The 17582-nt window shown below is 39.1% G+C and overlaps 1 protein-coding gene across 2 annotated transcripts in view; it reads right to left on the minus strand.

The window, feature by feature from the left end:
• The window catches only part of cad (carbamoyl-phosphate synthetase 2, aspartate transcarbamylase, and dihydroorotase), a 174802-nt gene that overhangs the window by 33610 nt on the left and 123610 nt on the right, over positions 1-17582 (minus strand). For both annotated transcript variants that reach the window (XM_043682214.1, XM_043682207.1), the window contains exons 23-33: positions 16938-17105; positions 15923-16105; positions 14943-15047; positions 14124-14369; positions 13937-14018; positions 12629-12795; positions 10958-11122; positions 10405-10536; positions 7072-7273; positions 6258-6448; positions 4614-4754 (exon numbers count right to left, since the gene is read on the minus strand). In XM_043682214.1, the coding sequence (XP_043538149.1) occupies positions 4614-4754; positions 6258-6448; positions 7072-7273; positions 10405-10536; positions 10958-11122; positions 12629-12795; positions 13937-14018; positions 14124-14369; positions 14943-15047; positions 15923-16105; positions 16938-17105 (1782 nt within the window). The remainder of the gene's footprint in view (positions 1-4613; positions 4755-6257; positions 6449-7071; positions 7274-10404; positions 10537-10957; positions 11123-12628; positions 12796-13936; positions 14019-14123; positions 14370-14942; positions 15048-15922; positions 16106-16937; positions 17106-17582) is intronic.

The raw sequence follows: 17582 nt of genomic DNA on the forward strand, positions 1-17582 counted from the left end.
GCAGGAAACATGTTTCCGCTGATGGGTGAGTGCCGAACCAGAGGACACAGCTTAAAAATACAGGGTAGACCATTTAGGACAGGGATGAGGAGAAACTTCTTCACCCAGAGAGTGGTGGCTGTGTGGAATGCTCTGCCCTAGAGGGCAGTGGAGGCCCAGTCTCTGGATTCATTTAAGAGTTGGATCGAGCTCTCAAGGATAGTAGAATCAAGGATTATGGAAATAAGGCAGGAACAGGATACTGATTAAGGATGATCAGCCATGATCATATTGAATGGTGGTGCAGGCTCGAAGGGCAGAATGGCCTACTCCTGCACCTACTGTCTAAATCTAAACCATTGATTCTTATGAAATCTTATTGAAATTCAGCTAGAATTATCAGATGAAGGTTTTTACGGTCAACACATTTTTATTTTATAAATTTTGGCTTTGGCCAGATTCTTCAACTTCTCAAGACCTGGATTGTTGTTTCAAATAGTAGTTCTCTGTTAGTGAAGTTTTGCACTGTTCATTACCCTTTTGTTATAGAAGGCAAAAGTCACTTTCCTTGAATTTTACTACATATTTTGATCTGTCACTGGTAGCCTCATTCCTTATTTTATAATAGAAACTCAAAGATCTCTGGTAGCTAATAAACAGTCACCAGTATTTTAGTACAATAATCTGAAGCATTTTTTTTTCAGAATGTTCACATTTTATTCTAAATAGCTAAACACTTCACAAAGCAATTTGGGCTCCACCTCAAGACTACCAATAGGTGCAATATGCTGACTAGGAACAAATAAAAAGGTTCTTTGTTAAATAAATTAATAGGTTCATGTACTTACAGTCATACATTGCAGAAACAAACCCTTTGATTTGACCAGTCCATGTCAATCATAATCCCAAATTAAAGTAGCCCCACCTGCCTATGCTTGGCCCATACCCCTTCAAAATATGTCTTATTCATGTACTTATCTAAATGCCTTTTCTCTGCAAGTTCATTCCACATATAAACCACAAAAAAATCAACCCATGACTTTTAAAAAAAAATCTCCCATCTCAGCTCAAAACATGCTACCTACTCTTGAAATCCCCCATTCATCTTATTTATACCACTCACTATTTTATAAAGCTCAATACAAAGGTCACCACCATCCTCCTAAGCTCCACTGAAAAAAGTCCCAGTCTCTTCTCCTAAAATCAAACCTTTCATTCATGGCAACATCCTGGTAAATGTCTTCTGAACCCTCTCCAGCTTAATTCCTACAACTGGGCAACCAGAATTGGACACAGTACTCCAGAAGAGGCCTCACCAACTTCTTGTACAACCTCAATGTAACATCTCAATTCATTTACTCAAAGGTCTGAGCAATGAAAGCAAGGATGCTAAACCTCTTTTTAACCAACCTATCTATATGTGATGCAAATTTCAACGAATTATGTACGTGAAGCCTTCGGCCTCTGTTTTACAACACTAACCAAGGCCCTACTTTTAATTGTTTGTCTGTTGTATCAAAATGCAAGATCTCATGTTTATCCAAATTAAAGTCCATCTGCCACTCTTCAGCCCAATAATCCAATTGATCAAGATCTTTTTGTAATCTTAGATAAACTTCTTTACTGTCCACAATACCACCAAATTTTGTTGTCATCTGCAAACTTACAAAGCTAGAAATGATTTTCTCATCGAAATCATTTATATGAATGACAAACATGATTTGGAGGCGCTGCTGTTGGACTGGGCTGTACAAAGTTAAAAATCACACAACACCAGGTTATAGTCCAACAAGTTTATTTGGAAACACTAGCTTTTAGACCGTTGCTCCTTCATCAGGTGGGTGCAGAGTATAAGATCTTATACTCCGCAACCACCTAATGAAGGAGCAGTGCTCCGAAAGCTAATACTTCCAAATAAACTTGCTGGACTATAACCTGGTGTTGAGAGATTTTTTTTAAACTTCATAAATGACAAAAATGGACCCAGCACTGAATTGTGTGGAAAACTGCTGGTTCACAGGCATCTCGTCTGAAAAACCACTTTGTCAAAGTTTATAGCAGAAACTGATAATTATAATACATGGGACATTTAACTAAATGCCCATTATTTCTACAGCTCACTTAATTCCATCTAATCCTGAGTAGGGCACTTGTGGTGCAATAGTGGTGTCCCTACCTCTGGACTACTCTGGTTCAAGTCCCATCTGCTCCAGGTATGTGCTGCAACATTTCTGAATGAGTTGACTAGAAAAAATCTAATTCTGAACTACAGACTTGTCAGGAATCAAGATTAGACTTTAAAATGTAGGAAATAGAAATATGCATGGAAAGGAATAGTTCACATCATGCATGGAAAGGATAGTTCACATCATAAAGGGAAAGGAAATTAAACAGCTGTCACACAGCTGTCTCTGAGCCTGGCAACTGGTTCAAATGAGTAGGGACAAAACTTGAGCAGATTTTTAAAAAAAATCTGCGCCAAATTAAAAAGCAATACCATACAACAAAAACCAAAAACTTGTACTTATACAGTCCCTTTACCAAACATACTATGATGCTTCACAGGAACATTACATAGCAAAACTTAACACAAAGTTGCTTAAGGAGGAGAAAGTGAGGACTGCAAATACTGGAGATCAGAGTTGAGATTGTGGTGCTGGAAAAGCATAGCAGGTCAGGCAGCATCCAAGGAGCATGAGAATCGACATTTCGGGCATAAGCAACTTCCTGATGAAGCGCTTAAGGCACTATTAGGAAAGATGACCAAGAACATAGTCAATGACACTGCCTTGAAAGAACCTTAGGTATTCAGGGTGTAGGGAGGATATTTCAGAGTTCAGTGCCTCGGAAGTTGAAGACACAGCCACTGATAAAGGAGCAATTAAAAGGCATGAATGCTCAAATGGCCAGAATTAGACGAGTGCAGATATTTCAGAGGATTGTAGGACTGGAGAAGATCATATTTGGAAAGACAAAGGCCCTCGAAAGATCTGAAAACAAGATTGAGAACTGGTACCAAAAACAGAAGTTACTGGAGAAACTCAGGAGGAAGGGCAGAATCTGTTGGCAGAAAGCAAAGTTGGGATTGAGTCCAATAACTCAGAGTTGGTAGCTAGGGTAAGACAATAAATACAAGGGTGATGGATGAATGGGATTTAGTGCAAGTTAGAACAAAGCAGCAATGTTTTGGGTAATTTCAAACAGGACAGTCAGGGATGCACTGGAATAATCAAGCCTAGAGGTAGAAGTAATGAGAGTTTCAGCAGCAAAGCTGAGGCAAAGGCCAAGTCTGAAATATCCAATCTTCATGAGTGGATATATCACAAGTAAACCTTGATTCAATTTGACCTTCAGATAATGGAGAGAAAGGCTTATTTTCTTTCAGTTGCCAGGCACAGGGATGGAGTCAGCTTGGAATCAAGTTTGGGGCAGAGAGACCAAAGTTTCGGTGTTCCAAAAGCTAATGAAAAACATTCTGCTTATCCAGTACAGCCTGTTGGATAAGCAGTTTTGACAACTTAGTAATAATCGAGTCGAGAGGGGTGCTAGATTAGTAGAGTTTGGTGCTACCAGCAGCCATGAAGGCAGCATTTTGGGATAATATCACCTACAGCAGCGTGTACATAGATAGGTAGGGGCAAATCTCCAAGGATAAACATTTGGGGGAACCTTTTAGTAACAATGTGGGTGTAGGAATGGAAGATGGCTATAAAACACAGCAGACGTTTCAAGGACAAGGAGGGATAATTGACATTTGAATGAGTCATAGAGGGTGCCAGTGGGAGCTAATATGAGCAATTTCTGTACTGTGGCAGGAATTCAACTGGTGGGATTCAAACATGATATCCCAGGAAAGATAGGATTGGATTTGGAAGGTAATAAATATATTCAAGGATCTGGGACAGAAAAGGGAATTTGAAGATGTGATACAGTTGGAAGGACAGAGGGTTAAAGGACTTTTTTTAAAAAAAAAAGAATATGGTGATTTTAGATAAAGGGACAGATGAAGAGAGAGAACAGTTAATAATATCACAGAAGGAATGAAGACTGGATGTTTAATCTTTTAGTGGAAATAGCTTTGTTTGGGCAGGGAATGGGTCTCATGGATGAAAGAAAAACTTGGTAAGGGCATGAGGGGAGGCAGAAGAAAGACTGAAGATAGATACAGATTCAGGGCTGAGGAGCTTGGTCCACTCAGCAAAAGGAACAAAGAGTGAAGATGCAGAAGCAGCTGATTGCCACAATGATTGAGCATCTAAAATTCATGAGATACTCTCAGTTACTGTTGCAAACATGAGGCAAGAGGACAGGGAGAAGTGCAAGAATGAAATACTCAAACTACCATAACCTCCAAAGGATCCCTCTTATAAAATTAGAGTTTAGTCAGAACTGAAAGTTTTCATGAATATAAAAACTTGTTCTTTGCCATAAAATATAGATTCAAATTTCCAAAAGTACTTAATTTTATAATCTGCCCTATAAAGAAAAGGCTGCACAGTTTCTGACAGCATGTTCACTGCATGTCAAGATAAAGCTTAGCACAAAAACGAACCACAAGATAGCTATGTAATGACACAGCAAATATAAATTAAGAACTTAAGACTACTTTAGAAAATCTTTCACATTAACATTACCTGTCCATCAATGTAAGCCACTTCACCTCTCAATACAACGCGTCTGACTTTTCCTTTCACTTTCATTCCTTCAAATGGTGTCCATTTGGACTTTGTGAATTCCATGTAGCTTGGAATGGTCCATTCTTGCTCCAAGTCAACCTGCAATGCAACCAGAGCATTAAAACTGTGTTCAGTCAAGCTGAGCCACCATGAATCCCGACAATTAAGTTTTAAACTTCTCATACTTCAATGTTCCCTTTCTGCAAACAATGACCAAAACCCTGATGTTTACTTAAGCAAGAACAGAACGCTGGAATAAGTCAGCAGATTTGGCGGAACCGTGGAGACTGTTTTGAATCGGTATGACTCTTCGCTAGTTTTACTTAATGCTTTGAAAAGTCTGGCTTACTATTCCATCATGCGTAACGTGATGCTACTATTCGTCAGTTCTGTAGCTTTAGCAATTAGTGTTCATTGTGCCTTCTCTCCCATTTAAATTAGTGACTAATACTTTCAATGATACAAATGTACTAAAAGCTTTCAGGCAGTGTATCAAGTACTGGCTGAGAGAACAAAAATGCTTCGGAGAACAGTGGGAACTAATTTACCAGAGATTCCAACTTATTAGCTTATCAATGTTTCACCAATTTACAATGAAACATTAACTATGTGAGACAGATCGTCACCCTACAAGTGAGGATGTCTTTGCCAAACTGAAATGAAGGAGCAATTCATGCATTTGTACACCTGCTCTTATTACAATCAGTAACTGTGATAGCAGATGTGCTACTCTTAGTTTCACAAATTAAAATAAACCTCCACACGGAGACAGTCAGACCTGTCCATTTCTTACACTACACTCCCTGTAACACTTCTAAATTCTTATCACTGGTCAACTCTGGCCATTCATTAGTTGAAACTTTGAAACAAATTAAAAGAACACCATGTAGGTGCTGAATTTCGACAGGGCTTCCCCCCCCCCTTATCAATCTTATTTTTGAAATAAAAAAAATTATGGAAACACAAAGCAGCATGTCTTGGCTCCACTGACCAAGTTTTGCAGATGATTGGAAGATTTCCTGCAAAAATTAAAATATTTGTGCTATTGGCACTTTGCAGCCACTGGGTCTCAATATAGACAGAAACAGAACTGTTGCAGAGCAACATCCTGGTAATTTGTGTCTGCATCAGGATGGGATCAATTTCTACAAGATAAAACCCTGCTTTTATCTTCCTTGATCTATACCTTCACCATCAACTTTTCAAGCATTCTCCAGAGCTCAACTGTCTTCAATTATAGTGAAATTATTATAACTCCTACAGGATCATGTTATAACAAAACAATCACTTGCTTTCTATCAAAACAATTACAGGAGTGTGCGCTTGTCTAAGTCACATCAGGGTAAAAGAGGAGATTTATTTACTGGATTAAAACTGTATTTTAGTGTGCAATGGTTGGCTATAATGAAAAAGCAAAAATAGTTAGTAGAGCTGACTTGTGGACAGGACAATATTTCTCCATAAACTGGAGATTATACCCCCTTATAAAAACAAACAGTCATAAAGACAGATGTATCTTTAATTAACATGTCACATACATTTTAAAATGTTATTTTGCAATGCAAGTTCAAAGCCAGAGTTTCTCAAAAATTCAAGCCATACCTCCACATAGGTGTTTTCCTGAACTGGCAAGGAGAAAATTTTACGGGGATTTTCATATAATCGTTTAACGAGGTCATCGATGGTGAGTTTTCCTTCACTGACAGCTGTAAGTAATAGTGGCATCATGGTCTCTAAACCAGGGTAACCTGGTGGTGGTGAATTACTGTTCTTTTCTTCAAGAGAATGTGGGGCTGAAGGAGTGAAGATGAACTATTAATAAATATTTTGATAAATCAATTATTCTGGCCAATATTTCTGTAGTCTAAATTAATAAGTAGTTTTAAAAAAACACATTAGCAACCAACACACAAAATAATTGTCTTTCAGAGTTTAATAAAATACAAAATGATCACAGCACCACACTCACTTAATCAGAGTCATATATAAAAATAGTGCTAACAAAGCAACATAAAATAATTTTAACTTGTTGCTGAAATGGAGACAATTGTTAGTGAAAATGATTTAGTATTTTAATAGGCAAATGTTTTAGTTACATTGTAGGTGCAAACTGCTTCATGCAAAACACTAATCTGGCAGCAAAAATACTTTTCATCTCATTTATTACATACTGCCATTTATGTGGTCACTTGCTTTAAGCTTGAACCCACTCTGTACAGTCTCACCAACAAGAGTCTCCTTGGACTGGAAACTGCAAAGATTATAGCAAATAAAAAAGCGATATAGTTCATCATATCAAGATTGATAAAGGTTAAACTTTTACTGAAAAGAGGTAGCACTCTCAGACCTGGTTCGCTAAGTGACTTAAAGGTTAAAAATGATTTAAGAACAAGAAGGTCCTTTCTCCATTACATACCATGATCAGTCGCAAAACAGTCGATAATGTCCAAATTTTCCCATAGAGCTTTCACATCATCTTTGGTACTGAGCATTGGCCTGACCTGACCTTTGCCATGACCGATACTTTCAAGATCATCCTCACTCAAGAACAGGTGGTGAGGAGCCACTTCACAGGTTACTTGTACACCTTTCTGTTTTGCAGCTCGAATAATTTGGATCTGTTGGACACAGCAAAAAAGATTCACATAATTCTGCACACAATAAAAGCCTTGTGTTCCCAGGCATATTTAGAATTATCTGAAATATTACTTGTTCATTTGAATAAAGAAGTTGAACGTTATTTAATAAAAGCTCATAGGTGTCCAGTTTGCATGAATTAGAGGAACCTCGATTATTTGAGTGACACAGGCAGGGAGAATTTTGTTTAGATAATTGAATATTCGGATAATTGAATGCCAGATAATGGAACATTCATCTGTATACGTCATTCCCTCAGCAGGATAGCTAGTGATTAGTCTCAAACAAAAACAAATTGATGGAAAAGCTCAGCAGATAGGGCAGCGTCTAAGGAGAGAAATCAGTTATGTTTCAGGTCAAGTGACCCTTCCTCAGAACTGATGGTAGCTAGGAAAACATTGGTTTATATGCAGAAGCTGGGTGGTTGAGGGGGCAAGGAGAAAACTATAGTTGGGGGATGTAGCCCAAAAAAAGAACAGTTGGAGTAGATAACAATCCAGCACGGAGTGTAAATAGCTATTAATGGAGATAGTTGGTGGCTAACAATGGATTGTTTGTAACAACAGACTCTGTGATAACAAGACCTGGGAGAGCTCAAGCCCTAAAATTCCTGAACTTGATATGGAATCTATAAGATTGTACGGTCCCAAAGTGGAAAACTAGGTGTTGTTCTTCCAGCTTGCGCTGAACTTTGCTGGAGCACTTCAGCAAGCCCAAGACAGAGATGTTGGCTAAGGAATAGAATGGTATGCGGAAGTGGCGAGCGTGTCTTTCTTGTGTACAGAACATAGGATTTTCTGCGAAGAAGTCACCCAGTCTATGCTTCATTTCCCCAAGGTAGAAAAAAACTACGTTATGAGCAGGGAATGCAGTAGACTAGATTGTGTCAAGGGCAAGTAAAGCGCTGCTTCACCTGGAAGGGGTGTTTGAGCTCTTGGACACAGAGGAGGGAGGAAGTAAATGGACAGATATTACACCTTTTACGATTGCAGGGAAAGGTGCTGTGAGGCTGCAGGGTGTGCAGGAGGGAATAGTCCATGAAGAATTTGATAGGGAGGGAAGAGGAAAGTGCACCTGGTGGTGGCATATCGTTGGAAGTGGCGGAAATGGCAGTTAATAATCCTCTGGATGTGGATGCTGGTGGGATAATAGGTAAGGATAAAGAAGACCCTATCGCTATTGCAGGAGAGAACAGAGGGGCTTAGAGGTGAAGTATGGAAGCGGGGTCAGACCCGGTCAAGGGTCCTGTCAACAACGAAGCTGGGGAGTCTTCGGTTGGGGAAGGTGGTGGACATTTTGAAGCTCCAGTGTTGAAGTTAGCATCTTCAGAATTCATGCTGAGATGGAGGAATTGGGAGAAGGGAATGGAATCTTTACAGGAAGGAGGGTGTAACGACATATAGCCAAGGTAACTGTGGAGTCCCTTGGTTTGTAATGGATATTGTTGCCTGCCCATCCCAGAAATGCAAGCAGATGTTGAAAAGGGAAGGGAGGAACCAGAGACAGACCAGGTGAAAGTGAAGGCAAATCTGAATGAGATGGGGAAAGCATCATCAATATACCAGAGAAAAAATTCTGGATGGGGCCAGAATAGGACTGGAACAAGGAATATTCCACATACTCCACAAAGACACAGGCTTAACTGGAACACACTGCCACACTATGACCTGAAGAAAATGAAAGAGTTAAAGAGAGGTTGTTCAAAGTGAGAACGAGCTCAGCCAGGTGGTGGAAGAGGCTGGTGTTGCTTGAGGATGGTTCAAGCCTTTGTTCCAGGAACAAGCAAACAGTCCCTAGACGATCCTAGTAAGTGATGTACATTTTAAAGGGATTGCACATCTATGGTAAACAGGAAGCAGCTGGAGCCCGCAAAAGCGAGCATAAAGCATCAGCGAAATCACAGATCTAAGTGGGTAGGGTCTAGGACCAGGGCAGAAAAGAACAAGTCAAGGTAAGAAGAGATAAGTGGGGCAGGATTAGGCAGAAATAATGGGTCTGCCCAGGCAGTCCTGTTTGTAGATTTTGGGAAGGAGATAGAGTGAACTGTGCAGGTTTGGGAGACTATCAGCTTGGAGGAAAGGGTTTTTCTTAATAAAAAATATTATAAAAAGTAAAAAAAAGCGTGGTGCTGGAAAAACACAGGTCAGGCAACATTCTGCACCCACACTTCTCCCCTCACCTCTATTCAAGGCCACAAAGGATCCTTTCACATCAGATAGAGGTTTTCCTGCAATCCAAACACCTAATTTACTGTGCCTGTTGCTCTTGATGTGTTCTCCACTACATTGGGGAGACAGGATGCCAACTCATTGAACATTTCAGAGAACATCTCTGGGACACATGCACTATACTACTCCACCGCTGTGACTGACCACTTCAACACCCTTTCCCACTCCACTGACGACATGCAAGTCCTGGGTCACCTCCAACACCTGGAGGAAGGCAGCCTCATCTATCGCTTTGGGACTCTCCAACCACACGGTACCAATGTCAATTTCACCAGTTCCCTCATCTCCCCTCTCCCCCAACCTCATTCCAGATCCAACCACCCTCTTCAACTGTCCTAGCTGACCATCTTTCGTCTTACCTATCCACTCCAATCTATCACCATCACCCCCCACCTATTATCCACCGATCACATTCTCAGCTACCCTCCCCCCAGCCCCACCCCCCCCCCCTCCCATTTATGTCTCAGCTCCCCCAGCCCACAGGCCTCATTCCTGATGAAAGGCTTATGCCCAAAATGTTGATTCTCCTGCTCCTCAGATGCTGCCTGACCTTCTGTGCTTTTCTAGCATTACACTGTCGACTGTTGTATTCATAGTACTCATTAGATCCTTTGCATCGAAGAATGTTTTGTAAAGTTTTAAACAGAAAGAAACATTGCATTTATATAAGCCCCTTTCACAATAATGATTTTTTATGCTACTGAATTAATTTTGGAATCAATCTTGCTATGTAGAGAATTCTGAATGAAGTTATGTGTGAGCACAAACCAGGAGAAGAACCAGATATTTACCCTGACCCGTTTACATCTAAATAGGTGTAATTGAATATATTGATTGGAGTGAATTGCTCAGTGATACATTGTCAAAGTAATATGTTTTCTTACCTCCTCCTTCCTAGCTACGTGGCAAATGTGAACTGGTCGTTGGTACAACTGAGCAACCATTAAAATGGCTGCTACAGTCTGTCTCTCAGCATGCACCACTATAGGCAAATGCTTTGGCCACTTCTCAAAATGCTGAAAGTAAGAAGTAGTGTATTTAAACTTCATTAACAGTAAAAATGTACAAAGTAACACCTCCTAGTCTCAAAACATTATAAATTGTCAGTTAATTCTCTCTTTTAGGACAAGATAAGATTTATTTTAGGGCAAGGAGGTAGGGACTAAAAAAAAGTAAGAAAGGTCACCACAGTCCTACTCAATCATAGAGCAAATTATTAGGAGACAAATGGAGAGACAACAGGTGGTAGTCTAACTGAAGGGTATCGATTTATTTCATAAGCAGTTTAATACATGGCTCAGAAAACCAGAAGTTTAATTTGAAAGTGTGATCTTCAGTATTCCATACTATGAAGCCAGTTTTCAATGACATAAAATAAGTTATTTATTAAGACCAGAATCTGATCCTTACAAACATCAAAAATAAAATTCACTATACCTCTATCCATAAGGATACGTTATCCATTTTGAGTGTTGAATAAGTATCATTTAGATACATCTTCAATCCAGCAGCAGAATTGCTAATCAAAGGTAAAACATCAGCATTGTCTGAAGATGCTCCCAGAAACAATGCAAAGTCACAACGAGCACCAGCAGTGGCCAACTGAGTAGAGAGGGGAGAAAAACATTGTGACAGAACATCAGTTTGTTATAATAAAAACAGCAACTTTGATGGAATCATATAGCACAGAAAGTGACCCTTCAATCCGACCCTTCAATCCAACCAAGCTTCGCCAAAAATAAACTAGTCCCATTTGTCGGTGTTTGGTCCGCACACCTCCAAACCTTTCTATTTAAGTTGCTATCTGAATGTCTTTTAAAATCTTGTAATTGTATTTGCCTCTGCCATTCTTCTGGCAGTTCATTACAAAGATGAACAATCCTGTATGAAGACATTGCTCCACAGATTACTTTCAAATCTTTCTTCTACCATAAAATTATACCCTCTAGTTTTAAACTCCCAAAGCTTAGGAAAAACAGCATGGCAACTCCCCATATTTGTGTACCTCATGTTTTTGTAAACTTCCATAAGGTTACCCCTCAACCTCTTACACTCCCGTAAAAAAAGGTCCCACCTTATTCAGCCTCTCTTTATAGTTCAGGCCCTCCATTCCCAGCAACATCCTTTTGTTTTGCACCCTCTCGAATTTAATAATATCCTTCCTATAACAGAGCAAGCAGAACTGTACATCGTACTGAAAATGCCCTCACCAACATCCTATACAACTTCAACATGACATCCCAGTTCCCACACTCAATGGTCTGACCAAAGGCAACAAGAATGCCAAATGCCTTCTTTAACCGAGTTTGTTCAAAGTTGTGACACAAGTAAACATTTTACCTGACCCCTGTACTTCTGTTCCGCAACACTTCCTATGGCCCTACTGTTAACCACATAAAATCTTCCCGTTAGTATTACCAAAATGGAACACCTCGCACTTATTCAATTTAAATTTCATCTGTTACGCCTTGGCCTATTGGCCCAAATGATCAAGAGCCCTTTGTAATCTTAGAAAGTCTTCTTCACTGTCCACTATTCCACCAATTTTGGTATCATCCACAAACTTACTAACTGTGCCTTCTAGATTTTCATCCAAACCGTTTAGATAAATGACAAACAAGTGGGCCCACCAATGATTCTGGCAGCACACCGCTGGTCACAAGCTTCCAGTCCAAAAAAACTCTCGATTACCACCCACTATCTCCTATCAAGCCAATTGTGTCCAATTGGCAAGCTCTCCCTAAATTCCATGTGACTGAACTTTACTAACCAGTGTACCATTTAGAACCTTGTCAAAGACCTTACTAAAGTTTATGTATACAGCTACCACACTGCTCACACCTTTCTTCTGTGACAAAAAGAATAATACTCATTTAAATCAGAACCATTTATTTCACTTCAGTTCCTCCAAACGATTTACTTGATCTTTAAGTATTAGAATCAAACTGCCCAGTTAATTGTGCAATTTGCCCATACCAAACACAAATTAGTTTGGCAAATAGCTTGATGATGATGCATTTTAAACATCAGGTAATGCTTGCCTGAAAGTCTGGCTAGATTTCAAAATTACTTGGTCTGAACTTCTCATTTATAACAAGTTAAAATTACCTTTTGTACAAGGGCAAAGGTAGCATGGTCTGTGATTGCTGGATTTGTGTTTGGCATAGCACACACCATGGTAATTCCTCCTGCCAAAGCTGCTGCAGTTCCAGAAGCAAAATCTTCCTTATGGGTTCCACCAGGCTCACGAAGATGTACATGGACATCAATTAAACCTGAAGATGAAAAATGTACAGGCGCTACATGTTTTACTCTTCATGGTTAAATACAGGGAAGAAATAGGGTGTAGGTTTGCTCGCTGGGTTTGATATTCAGATGTTTCATTACCTGGCTAGGTAACATCATCAGTGGCGACCTCCAAGTGAAGCGAAGCTGTTGTCTCCTGCTTTCTATTTATATTTTTGTCCTGGATGGGGTTCCTCAGGTTTGTGGTGATGTCATTTCCGGTTCATTTTCTGAGGGGTTGATAGATAGATCTAGATACCATGTGTTTGTTTATGGCGTTGTGGTTGGAGTGCCAGGCCTCTAGGAATTCTCTGGCATGTCTTTGCAGATTCCTCAAGAACAAACCATGACAAGCAGATCAAACACAGCCAGAAACCCTAACCACCTTACCATACATCAAAGAAGTTTCAGAAATGACAGCCAGACTACTAAGACCCCTCGGAATCCTAGTAGCACACAAACCCACCAACACTCTCAAACAAAAACTAACAAACTTAAAAGACCCAGTACATCCCATGGACAAAACCAACGTCGTCTACAAAATTCCATGCACTACATACACTACATAGGACAAACAGGAAGAAAGTTAGCCACCAGGATACACGAACACCAACTAGCCACAAAAAGACATGACCCTCTCTCCCTTGTATCCCTACACACGGTTGAAAAAAAACCACCATTTCGACTGGGACAACACATCTATCCTGGGACAGGCCAAGCAAAGACATGCCAGAGAATTCCTAGAGGCCTGGCACTCCAACCACAACGCCATAAACGCCATATAGATCTAAATGCCATCTATCAACCCCTCAGAAAACGAACAGGAAATGACATCACCACAAACCCCAGGAACCCCATCCAGGACAAAAATATAAATAGAAAGCAGGAGACAACAGCTTCGCTTCACTTGGAGGTCGCCACTGATGAGGTTACCTAGCCAGGTAATGAAACGTCTCGATATCAAACCTACAGCTCAGCGAGCAAACCTACACCCTAAACCTCAAACTAAGCTACAAATCTTCACAAACCTTGCACAGGGAAGGAATATTTTCACACGTGCCATTTGGATGGATCATTTAGAACTCAAATACTGACAAAAAGTACAAAGAACACGAGTACTGATGTCATTACCTGGTAAGCGAATCAATTTGTGAGAAGTCATGGAATCAATATGAGTCTTCACTGGAGGGGTGTTGCCTATCAGCCGTAAAGCCTAGAGAAGAAAAGATAAGTTATCAGATTAAATAGATTGATCAGCGAAATTAAAATTCATATGAAAACAGCACTACTTCAAGATGACAAATTTCAGGAAACGTGCCTCAACGAACAGTTTAGTGCACTTGATATCAATAATTAATGGAACAGAGTAGTCTACAGCCAATCGCCTGGTTCGATAACCCTTGGTAACAAATGAAGAAAGGCGTCGTCCTCCAGAATTCCTCATGGAGAGGTTTATAACCAAGTCAAAGTGATTTTCTTCTAGATAGTCCACAATGCTTCTATGTCTCTCTTTCAAAGGGCCATCATTGTCAGAATCTTCAAATGGCCACTCTACTGCCTTGATCTGCAAAAGAAAGGAAACAGAAGTTAAAACTGAAAAATCATTGAGAATTCTGCCAGTAATTTGCTCAGATTGCAGCAAAAATGTTTCTTTAGATTAAGCAAAAGAAGCTTTGCAACTGACCGTGTTACATCTGGATTGGTTATTTTTGTTTTAAATGACAGTAGGTGATAAGAGAAAAAAAGATCTAATACTGACTGAGATGCTCCGAATTTATGCATAAACATATTTTTATGCAACTCCACATAAACAAAACTCTATCGTGCTATTTGTTTCAATTTAATTTAGTTTAAAATAATGTTTTAAATTACTTGAAACAAAGGCACATTTTACATCAGGGAAACCAGCTCTTGCCAGCTTCAAAGAGAACTCTATTAAGTATAACTGATCTACTACGCTAACTTGTCCATCATTTTTGTAACATTTTCAACTGACCCTACATCATATTTTTACATCAAACCATTAAACTTTATTTTTTTTTCTTGATGTTACCATGATGCTTTCTTAATTATAGCCTATCCAGTATTTATCCCAATGGTTCAATCAAAATTTCAGGCAGAAATACAATGCCCTTACCTCAATCCCGTGCTCAGTGTAAAAATCTGCTGTACCCAAGCTTGCATATAGATTATAACCAAGCTGCTCCAAAGATTGTACTGTGGATAACAGCTCACTTTTGTTCTGAAATTGAAAGAAAATATTGTAATATTAAATTCAGAGCTTATTTATGGACAAGAAATTGTAATAATGTTGAGAACGATAGCCATCCAGAATATTCAATTTCAATATTCAAAATAGGTACAAAAAAGTTTAAATTTAAAAAATGCAAAGCACAGATCAGAAAAAAGGATTATTGCTATCTGAAGCTATTCTTCAAATGAATTTAGTTTACATAACAGTCTCAATATGTTGCTTCATAATCAATGAATTACTTTTGAAGTACTTTTGAAATGTTGTAGTAGGGTGCCACAAATGAAAGACCACAAACAAATGAGCAGGTAATTTGTTAGGGTGGTGACAGCTAACAATTAAGATTACCAAGGACGTTAGGAAAATACGATGGCTTGGAGAGATGGAGCATACAGAAACTCACTTTGACATTCCACCTAAAGAGCAGGGCACCAAACAATGTAGCTCTCCCTCAGTTCTGCAATGAAGTATAAACCCATACTATGCATTCAAGTCCTGACAGTAGAGCCAAAACCTATGAACTTCTAACATAGGAAATGGAGTGCTACCAATCAGCAAAATGTTGCCATCTATTCTTAAAGAATAGAATTACTTTTATTTCTGTAACACTGGTATTTTCATCATGACAATGCAAGGACTCCAATTTACAAAAATTAAATGATCCAGGAATACAGGAATTTTCTGGGACCTCCTACCACTACATCTTCACAGAATGAGTTATTTTCCCTCATTCAAAAAAAAGCATTCTTCTGGCTTTTCAAAACAAGACAAACACTGCACTGATACAACTTAACTATTGCAGAAACAACATATACTATTTCTATATAAAAAAAACTTTTTGTAAGCTGATCAGTATATTGTATTACCTTGTAACTGCCAATTGAAAGCAGTATGTTCTTTTTAGGTATTTTAAAGCCAGTACTCAACATGGCTTTGAGGTAGGCCTCATAACGATTTTCTCCAAAGCAGGCCACCTCTCCAGTACTTGTCATCTCTACTCCCAGGACCACATCTGCCCCAGCGAGGCGAGAAAATGAAAACTGAGGCACCTAAAAATGAAGTTACACACAGTGAATGAGCAGGCTTCACAGTTCATTGAAATGATTTTCCACACTTTAAAGAACACATCATGAGTTTACAGAAAGTTACCTTAACAGACACAGTTTCTTAATATATTTATCAAAACAAAATATCCACTTTAAATAAAAATTGAAACTACTGGAAATACTGAGCTAGTCAGGCATCAGTGGAGATTTAAATCTTTCAAGTTAATAGTGTTTCAAATTTAATATGGACTTGAAACATTAACTGCATTCACTCAGCACTACTTCCAGCACTGCGAAGCATTTCCTATTTTTATTGGATTTCATCATATTTCCAAAATAGAGTATTTTGCTTCTGTTCAGTTGCATATCTACTTTACTCTTTGAAATTTATTAAAAATTTTCTTTATGGCATTAATTGCACCATGACTGACCCATGAATAAATGGATTTATGAATTCAAATTTGACTAATTTGCAATGTAAATTTATAATTCAAGCAAAAGATCTTTAAAAGTTAAACTTCAACGTTTCAGGGCACAGCAGAAATGTCCTGGACTAATTCAACGAAGATACAGTCCACAAAACTTTCTAATCAGCTTTAAAACTTCCCTACTAATAATGTCTACTTCCAAATTTTTATTTTAAGAAAGGAAATGCAAGATGAAAAGCAACTGACACAAACATTGATTAAAATATAATTGAACTGCAGAAGAACAAACACAGTAAATGCCCGAGAAACTCAGCAGCTAAGGCAGCATCTGTAGGGACAGAAACAAAGTTTATATTCAAGTGCGGTACATATATTTATATAGGCAATTATATTTAAGATCACTTCACCTTTACACCTACAACTCCTGTACCAGTCATTAGCCCCACGGGTTCAACTTCTTCACCCATAATTACTTGCGTAGCTAGGGCTATCATGTCAACGCCAAGTGTTTTAGATACAAATGGAAAAGAACGTGAAACTCTCACATTGCATTCTATCACCTTGAGTTGGTCGTCCTATAGAGAGGAAAAACAGTTAAAATTGTCATTTCAGTGCTCTGATCTCTCCAACAATTTCTTGACATATTTCAAATGCAAGAAAGATTTTAAACAGAATAGAGTCATAGAGATGTACAGCATAGAAACAGAACCTTCGATCCAACCAGTCCATACCGACCAGATATCCCAACCCAATCTAGTCCCACCTGCCAGCACCTAGCCCATATCCATCCAAACCCTTCCTATTCATATACCCATCCAAATCCCTCTTAAATGTTGCAATTGTACCAGCCTCCACCACATCCTCTGGCAGCTCATTCCATACACGTACCACCCTCTGCGTGATAAAGTTGCCCCCATAGGTCTCTTTTATATCTTTCCCCCCCCACCCTAAACCTATGCCCTCTAGTTCTGGACTCCCCAACCCCAGGGAAAAGACTTTGCCTATTTATCCTATCCATGCCCCTCAATTTTGTAAACCTCTATAAGGTCACT

This window comes from Chiloscyllium plagiosum, chromosome 3, assembly GCF_004010195.1.
Source record: "Chiloscyllium plagiosum isolate BGI_BamShark_2017 chromosome 3, ASM401019v2, whole genome shotgun sequence".
NCBI lineage: Eukaryota > Metazoa > Chordata > Chondrichthyes > Orectolobiformes > Hemiscylliidae > Chiloscyllium > Chiloscyllium plagiosum.